At 43.6% G+C, this 9,169-nt stretch overlaps 1 protein-coding gene across 1 annotated transcript in view; it reads left to right on the forward strand.

Moving 5' to 3' along the window:
* LMBR1 (limb development membrane protein 1) overlaps positions 1–761 on the forward strand; it is a 159,967-nt gene extending 159,206 nt beyond the window's left edge. The window contains exon 17 of the mRNA XM_077268604.1: positions 233–761. Coding sequence (XP_077124719.1) covers positions 233–306 — 74 coding nt within the window. The 3' untranslated portion in view covers positions 307–761. The remainder of the gene's footprint in view (positions 1–232) is intronic.
* The last annotated feature ends 8,408 nt before the right edge of the window (positions 762–9,169 follow it).

Here is a 9,169-nt window from a genome sequence, read left to right on the forward strand (position 1 = left end):
TATCCGATATTTTTCCTAATTGGTCCAAGGAAAAAATCTCCGTATGCATGAGCTGCATCCAATTATTGGATCGTGGTGGCAAATCATGTGTATGGGTCCATGGGAAAAATCAGACATCTTTATATGCAGTGTCTCTTTATGTTCCACCTTTGTGTGGTCACGTTTTGCCTATAAAATCATTGATAAAATGGCGATCTTTCATGTCTTCTCCTAACACCTTATTTCTTTTCAGGTTTAGATAAACTTCAGCTGTCCAATGATTCCAGCAATCCACCGTCCCCAAATGGGCATCAGAAAACACTGTGAATTCCCCCAATCCTGCTGTGAGTGACACTCCTCAGAGCTCAGGACGTGGCCGGTGGCTCAATACATCACTGTTCTTGTTCACACAGATCTAGAAGTAGAGGTCATTGTGGCCACTTTATTTACTTTTGTGATGGGGACTTTGATTATCTCTCCATTTTTATTTTGCAGAATGTAACTTGCTGAACTTCTACATAGAAAGAACACCAGCCTTGGCAAATTGAGCCTCATGCATCAAATGTCCTTCAAAGAAACAGTGTGTGCCGACTCTGGTTTCCTGGGACAACTCGGCCGCATCTTCTGAGTCCATTTTCATGTATGAAGCTCATTGTGCCACGTGGCCATCGTTTGGTATAGAATTGGGGTCAACCTTGCCTGTTGCAGAAGTTATGTCTTATTGGATTGTTTGTTTGTCCCGCTCCTCAGGTTGTCATTAAATACTACTTTTGAGAAACGTGTAGCATCGAAAAACCACAGTCCAAACTTATAGAAACGATATAAAGGTATTGGCTTAGAGGCCGCAAGGAGGTGGCAGGATTCACGTTACTTGACTTTTCTTGAGCCACATGTCAGTAGAGGTCAGTGTGTAATGGAGGCTGATATTACACCCGCTACTTACTCTGACCCCTGAATAGCACTGATATCCTGTGACCCACTGTAGACGAACTGCCTACGAGTTTACATGGACTGACTGGGCCAGGCCTAATCCAGCTTCAACGTGTCGCTTTACTTTCAATCTCCTTTTCTTATAATGCTGCTTATATTTCACCACACCATGCTCATATATCGTAGAGTTTGGGCGACAACTAACTCTCCCTTCCCCTTTACACTTGCAGTACGGCTCTCGTCCTATGGGGCTTCTGTGAGTTTAGGTACAGTGTGGTCCCTGTCCTATGGGGCTTCTGTGAGTTTAGGTACAGTGTGGTCGCTGTCCTATGGGGCTTCTGTGAGTTTAGGTACAGTGTGGTCCCTGTCCTATGGGGCTTCTGTGAGTTTAGGTACAGTGTGGTCCCTGTCCTATGGGGCTTCTGTGAGTTTAGGTACAGTGTGGTCCCTGTCCTATGGGGCTTCTGTGAGTTTAGGTACAGTGTGGTCGCTGTCCTATGGGGCTTCTGTGAGTGTAGGTACAGTGTGGTCCCTGTCCTATGGGGCTTCCGTGAGTTTAGGTACAGTGTGGTCCCTGTCCTATGGGGCTTCTGTGAGACTGGGTGCCGTATAGGTCATAGCCCAAATAGTGCAACAGTGATCCATGAAATGTCTGTGTGCTCCGGGTCTTAAGGCTTCTAGCATTTTTCCTTTATCAAAAATTGACAGTATAAATGCTAGGTTTTCTATTCCCTGGCCCTGATTATGTAGGATAACATTGGAAGTGCCAACCCTCTGCGTTACCATTAGTCGTAGTTTTTGGCCTCCATATTAAGACCACATGCTGCGGTTGTCTTATAATTGACCAGATAATGACTTGAAGATTGGTTATGGGATATCGCACATCCGAGTCCCTGGATTATAAGCCAGAAGGCCTGAACCCATGTAACTGGTCAGAAAAGCAATACAATCCCATCCGAGATATTCATGTTCCTATATATAGTGTTCCTATTGGTGCTACATATACGGACGTATTGCTGTAAGGGAAATGCGTCTCACAGATCAGACTGCAGCCTTGGTGCGCTCACCGTAAGATATGTGTATTTTGTGCGCCTTCCCCAAGACCAGGTTTTTGGCTCCTACGGCAGAGGTTGTGTGTGTTCACAGCCATATATGCGTATACTTCCAAAGATCTCTGAATCTGCAGTAAATATGCAATTATCCAGTCTCTGTAAATACAGATTTAGCTTTTTTGCATTTCAACATGTTGAGTTGTTAGTAAGTTAGTGAATGTTCTTCCTGCGATAAGTTTTCTAAGTGGGCAATAATTCTGCGCCCGTTAAAACTTTATTATTTTTAGCGGATGTGGCTCTGTATTATACAGAGCGCCCCTGATCCCCTGCATAGACGTACATTTAAAAGCTGGATCCCCACAACAGCCACTAGGGGGAGCTCACTGCATACTGTTTCAACATTGAAGACAATATTGCCGTCAGTGGTGGCCACAGGCAGAATTTTGGTGGGAATTTGGTGCTTTGTATCAGAAAAACGGAGCGCTAAAGAAAACCTGAGCAATTGATCAGTAGCGACCTGCAGGTCATATATAGCCTGTTAATACAAGCACAATGTATGCCGTGTCTTATGGCTACATTTTGGGGTAGCGCTGTGATGTCAGGGGCAGGTAAATGACAAGGATGTGTAGTGTTAATAATGAAAATGCAGCTAGCATTGAAGATGTACAGTGGGGCAAACAAGTATTTAGTCAGTCAGCAATAGTGCAAGTTCCACCACTTAAAAAGATGAGAGGCGTCTGTAATTTACATCATAGGTAGACCTCAACTATGGGAGACAAACTGAGAAAAAAAAATCCAGAAAATCACATTGTCTGTTTTTTTATCATTTTATTTGCATTTTATGGTGGAAAATAAGTATTTGGTCAGAAACAAAATTTCATCTCAATACTTTGTAATATATCCTTTGTTGGCAATGACAGATGTCAAACGTTTTCTGTAAGTCTTCACAAGGTTGCCACACACTGTTGTTGGTATTTTGGCCCATTCCTCCATGCAGATCTCCTCTAGAGCAGTGATGTTTTTAGCTTTTCGCTTGGCAACACGGACTTTCAACTCCCTCCAAAGGTTTTCTATAGGGTTGAGATCTGGAGACTGGCTAGGCCACTCCAGGACCTTGAAATGCTTCTTACGAAGCCACTCCTTCGTTGCCCTGGCGGTGTGCTTTGGATCATTGTCATGTTGAAAGACCCAGCCACGTTTCATCTTCAATGCCCTTGCTGATGGAAGGAGGTTTGCACTCAAAATCTCACGATACATGGCCCCATTCATTCTTTCATGTACCCGGATCAGTCGTCCTGGCCCCTTTGCAGAGAAACAGCCCCAAAGCATGATGTTTCCACCACCATGCTTTACAGTAGGTATGGTGTTTGATGGATGCAACTCAGTATTCTTTTTCCTCCAAACTCGACAAGTTGTGTTTCTACCAAACAGTTCCAGTTTGGTTTCATCAGACCATAGCACATTCTCCCAAAACTCCTCTGGATCATCCAAATGCTCTCTAGCAAACTTCAGACGGGCCCGGACATGTACTGGCTTAAGCAGTGGGACACGTCTGGCACTGCAGGATCTGAGTCCATGGTGGCGTAGTGTGTTACTTATGGTAGGCCTTGTTACATTGGTCCCAGCTCTCTGCAGTTCATTCACTAGGTCCCCCCGCGTGGTTCTGGGATTTTTGCTCACCGTTCTTGTGATCATTCTGACCCCACGGGGTGGGATTTTGCGTGGAGCCGCAGGGAGATTATCAGTGGTCTTGTATGTCTTCCATTTTCTAATTATTGCTCCCACTGTTGATTTATTCACTCCAAGCTGGTTGGCTATTGCAGATTCAGTCTTCCCAGCCTGGTGCAGGGCTACAATTTTGTTTCTGGTGTCCTTTGACAGCTTTTTGGTCTTCACCATAGTGGAGTTTGGAGTCAGACTGTTTGAGGGTGTGCACAGGTGGCTTTTTATACAGATAACAAGTTTAAACAGGTGCCATTACTACAGGTAATGAGTGGAGGAAAGAGGAGACTCTTAAAGAAGAAGTTACAGGTCTGTGAGAGCCAGAAATCTTGATTGTTTGTTTCTGACCAAATACTTATTTTCCACCATAAAATGCAAATAGAATGATAAAAAAACAGACAATGTGATTTTCTGGATTTTTTTTTCTCAGTTTGTCTCCCATAGTTGAGGTCTACCTATGATGTAAATTACAGACGCCTCTCATCTTTTTAAGTGGTGGAACTTGCACTATTGCTGAATGACTAAATTCTTTTTTGCCCCACTGTATATATAAAGCTTCCTCATATATGCAGAGACCTTCCACAAATTACTACAGAAGAAAGGACTACATTTCCGTTTCTTGGAAAGCACAAAGTGAGATCAGCAGAGTGTAGTAGTAGGTTTGTGAGCACAAAGAACGCCGCAAGGAGACAGAACGGTAAACCTCCAAGGTAGTCCTGAGCAACATCTGGAATAATCCTGAGGTTACAGATCTGTGGGATGTGAGGTTACTGTACGGCAGTGTTCCCCAACTCCGGTCCTCAAGAGCCACCAACAGGTCATGCTTTCAGGATTTCCTTAGTATTGCCCAGGTGATGGACTTGCCTATGCAGGTTCTGCAATTATCACCTGTGTAATACTAAGGAAATCCTGAAAACATGATCTGTTGGTGGCTCTTGAGGACCGGAGTTGGGGAACACTGCGTAGGGTGATATCACAATCCACGGCGTGGCAGATACAGTTTTTTTTCTTTCACCCTCATTCTCATCAGCCATAACATTTTTACAGCAGCCGCTGTGTGCGCTGAGAGTTGTACAAACACTCAATGTATCAAATGTAAACTGCATTACTGCCATGTAGACTATACTTATAAAGTTGAGATACTTGGCTCACAAATTGGCCAATCTGTGTGTGCCCACCAGCCACTACAAGGCGCACTTTTCTTTGACTATTTCTATCAGAAATGCCTCTCCCGGGCCAAACGTTCACAAATTTAAAGGGCAAGTACTGTCCAGCACTAATTAACAACTACCTGACATGTCTCCTTGATTCCCCCCACCGAGACACATGGTTCAAAAAACCACCAATATACGAAGTGCACCATAGACTATAATGGTTACGTGTTCTATCTGTGCAAAAACTGGGCAGCGCATGTTATGTCTGAATGAGGCCTTAGACTGATGTTGGTGGGGGAGAGTTCACAATGGATTATGGAGGCAGTGATGTGTTTTGTTTTTTCTTGTAATATACAATTGGAGACTACCGCCATAGTTGGCTCAGCATTCCTACCTACCCTTTACATTTGTAGACTTTTGGCTTGGTGTAAGTATATCTGATAGAAAAAGTCAGGGTCCCATCTAAGAATGGTGCACTGTAGTGTGTCTTGTGGGGTACACACGAATAGGCCAGTTTGTGTGCCAAGTATAATCTACCGCATATAGCAGTAATGCAGTTCATATAGTCAATGTTTGCATAACACTTGGCGCCCACAGTGACTGCTGCACTCTTAGGCATGTTATATTATACACCATCTATAATTTACCAGCACAGAAATTGGTCACTGTCGGATTTTATCAGATGAAACCAAAGTCCTGCAAAAAAAAAAGTACTCACTGGTAATAGCAATATTTTTGCGCAGATGGCGCAGACCTCACTGCATTAAACTTCTGCTCAAATCTTCAAGTGTTTAATGATCTACTTTAATATTTTCTTCTATGCACGGCTACAGTCTGTACATTACATGGACTTCACGTCATCTCTGTCTGCTCCATAATGTAATCTTAGACCATCCCGTCATGCCATTCTGCTGAAGGCGCTCCAATCAGGACACACATACTATTGGTGCTAGTTATGTCACAATAACATTCAAGAATTCTAGGCTCCCTCATATGTGAATTCTGTTCTTCTAGGCTCCCTCCTATGTGAATTATGTTCTTCTAGGCTCTCTCCTATGTGAATTCTGTTCTTCTAGGCTCTCTCCTATGTGAATTCTGTTCTAGGCTCTCTCCTATGTGAATTCTGTTCTTCTAGGCTCCCTAATATGTGATTTCTGGTCTTCTAGGCTCCCTCCTATGTGAATTCTGTTCTTCTAGGCTCCCTCCTATGTGAATTCTGTTCTTCTAGGCTCCCTCCTATTGTGAATTCTGTTCTTCTAGGCTCTCTCATATGTGATTTCTGTTCTTCTAGGCTCCCTCCTATGTGAATTCTGTTCTTCTAGGCTCCCTCCTATGTGAATTCTGTTCTTCTAGGCTCCCTCCTATTGTGAATTCTGTTCTTCTAGGCTCTCTCATATGTGAATTCTGTTCTTCTAGGCTCTCTCCTATGTGAATTCTGTTCTTCTAGGCTCCCTCCTATTGTGAATTCTGTTCTTCTAGGCTCTCTCATATGTGAATTCTGTTCTTCTAGGCTCCCTCCTATGTGAATTCTGTTCTTCTAGGCTCCCTCCTATTGTGAATTCTGTTCTTCTAGGCTCTCTCATATGTGATTTCTGTTCTTCTAGGCTCCCTCCTATGTGAATTCTGTTCTTCTAGGCTCCCTCCTATGTGAATTCTGTTTTTCTAGGCTCCCTTGTATGTGAATCTATCATTCTTTGTACATGCTATATACATGTCACTTCTCAGACTGCACCCAAGTACCTTAGCGCCCCTCTGAGTACCCTAGATGTGTCCCACTGGGCAGTGACCGGAATCCATGATTTTTGCATTGCAGTTGATATCTGCTGAATATCAGGGCCGCTTAGTCCAAAACTGCATATCTCATGCATACAGATGTGCAGTGTTAATTAAAAGTAACGGGACATCTAGAAAATCTTACTTGTTTTGCTTCTAATGATTTTTACCTAAGAATTATTGACCTCTTGATAGGTAAAGGGAGTCCATCAGCAGACAATGACTGGTCTAACCAAGCACAGACACTTTGTGTACCATTGGTGTGGCCAAAAACCGTTCAATGCACCTTCCCACCCACTTGTTTTCCACTTATCTCCACCTTTCTCTTCCTTGATTGACAGCTCTGACTTTACAGGAGCCAGTTCAGGGTGGGGATAGATAGAAAGCAAGTAGACCGGAAGATGCACCAGTGCTTGGGTTGATTAGTTATTTATGCTGACAGATTCCCTGTAAAGTAAAACTCCATAATTCAGAGAGGCCTCACCAGCTTTACACATACAAGGTTAATATGAATAGCTGATAAGGCGCTGGTCACATCACGTCTTTGCTCCCTTGCAGGTATATTGTGGGAGTATTCATCTGACGCTGTGCTGTAGCATATGTCGGCCATTGAAAAAGGTGCACAGCTAAAGAGCCCCTCTTTATAGAGGCAGCCAGGGGTGGTCTGGGCTCACGGGTTCCTTCAATGTTGTGACATGTCACATATATGAGATCACTTTGTCCTTACCTGGATTTCCTTTAAAAATTAGTTGTATGGGATTAGAAAAAACATGGCTACTTCTTTACAGAAACGGTGACGCTCCTGTCCATGGACTATTCTTTCAGCTTTGACCCATTCAAATGAACTAAATCAGACCAAACCTATAAATGAGCGCTGCCGCGTCAGAGAAAGTGAGCGAGTGAAATGGTGTTCTCGGGAGCATCCTAAATAATAATGAGGAGCGCACTGTATATATCTACACTAAGGGGAACATGTCAGCAGATTCATTTTGCCCGAACCTTGGACAGCCGGAGAATGGCTTCTGCGTTCTATGCTTTACTCTAAACCATTGCCAAGTTTCACCGTACAACCCAGATGAGTGGCCAGAGCCGAGGTGCCAAGTCCTAGAGTCATGTCCCTACCCCTTCAGGGAGACCGGTCAGTTTAGCTGTTTGGGTAAATGGAGACTCCGGTAAATCTAGCCCAACAGGTGAGGAGAAGCCATAAGGAATACGGAGTAGTCGTCTTCTCCCCGGTCGTGCTTTAACGATATTTTTCTCTGAAATTTTGGAGCATTTCAGAATAATACATAGTTGTTTGTAATGCAGGAGCTGAGATCTGAGATCTGATTCCTGAGTGAGCTATGGGGTTCTGTTTGTGGAAAAATTCTATTTACCTGCAGATATAGGGTTAAAATGTTGCCTCACCACCTTACTGGTTGTAATCGCTCCCTGGTCCTTTGATTAACCGCTCGCATGCCAGAATATACACAGCAATGCAGGCTGCCAGTCAAAATGCCGGGGAGTGATTACAGCTGTCACTCACAGTATAGTGAGTGATGACCATAGCCGCTCCGTGCACGCCCCATGACTGACAGCACGCAACTTTCAGGAGGATAGAAGTTAATTTACTCCTGGTAGTCATCCTTTCAGCCGGGCAGCATTGCCTATATCTGCAGGTAAATATAATTTCTGCATATGACCATTTCCCATCCTGGATTCGGATTGCGTACAAAAGGCTGCTCTGTACGCATTCCTCATTCATAGATGTAAAGCTTACTGTCTCATCTAAACACTTTAGGGACCGAATTGCTAGATGTATACGGCGCTCTCTTCAGTCATCTTTTTCCATTCAGTTCTATTACAGAGAATCTGTCGCCACTCACCCAAGTTTTTTACTGAGTAGCATTTATTTTTAATTTTATGACCATATTGTCTGCTGCAGATATGCTAGTTTTCTCACTGACAGTCCTCAGTATTCAGGGGCTCCAGCTATCTCCACCCTGCAGTACTGATTGGCATCTTTCTGCCTATGTACTGTACATGCCTAAAGCTGTCATTCACTAGTGTATGGGTTGGGTTGTTACAAAGCGCTCATCATTGAGAGTACTAGCAGACCTGCAGCAGATAAAACAGTAATAGTATCAAAACTACAGCAAGAAGTTGCAATCATGGTCCCAATTGCATTATACGCCGACCATAGATCTGAAAGTGTAAACTTGCTGCTGGATTCTCTCTTAAGAACTTACTAGTGCATGCGTGCATTTATTTTTGCAAATGGAGTTATCATTGCAGAATGTGGCGAGTCTGCCCGCACGGTCAAGATCCACCTTGGTGGTTAATTGTTGTGCAAACTAGGCCTTATGCTTCACAATGCTGATTTACAAGTGCAGTGAAGCTTCATTTTTTGGTGAGTCCTAAATAAATGAAACATTCGCATCTCTTCTGTATAACAAGACTTTCACCATAAGGGCTCTCAGACGTCTACAAGAATCGGTGTGATCTCTGATCACAATGCACGGACTGTCAGTGTCTCCTAATTCGAGCTCGACAGCTTCATGTATCTCTGAGGCGGTCACA

This window comes from Ranitomeya variabilis, chromosome 6 (genome assembly GCF_051348905.1).
Source record: "Ranitomeya variabilis isolate aRanVar5 chromosome 6, aRanVar5.hap1, whole genome shotgun sequence".
Lineage (NCBI taxonomy): Eukaryota > Metazoa > Chordata > Amphibia > Anura > Dendrobatidae > Ranitomeya > Ranitomeya variabilis.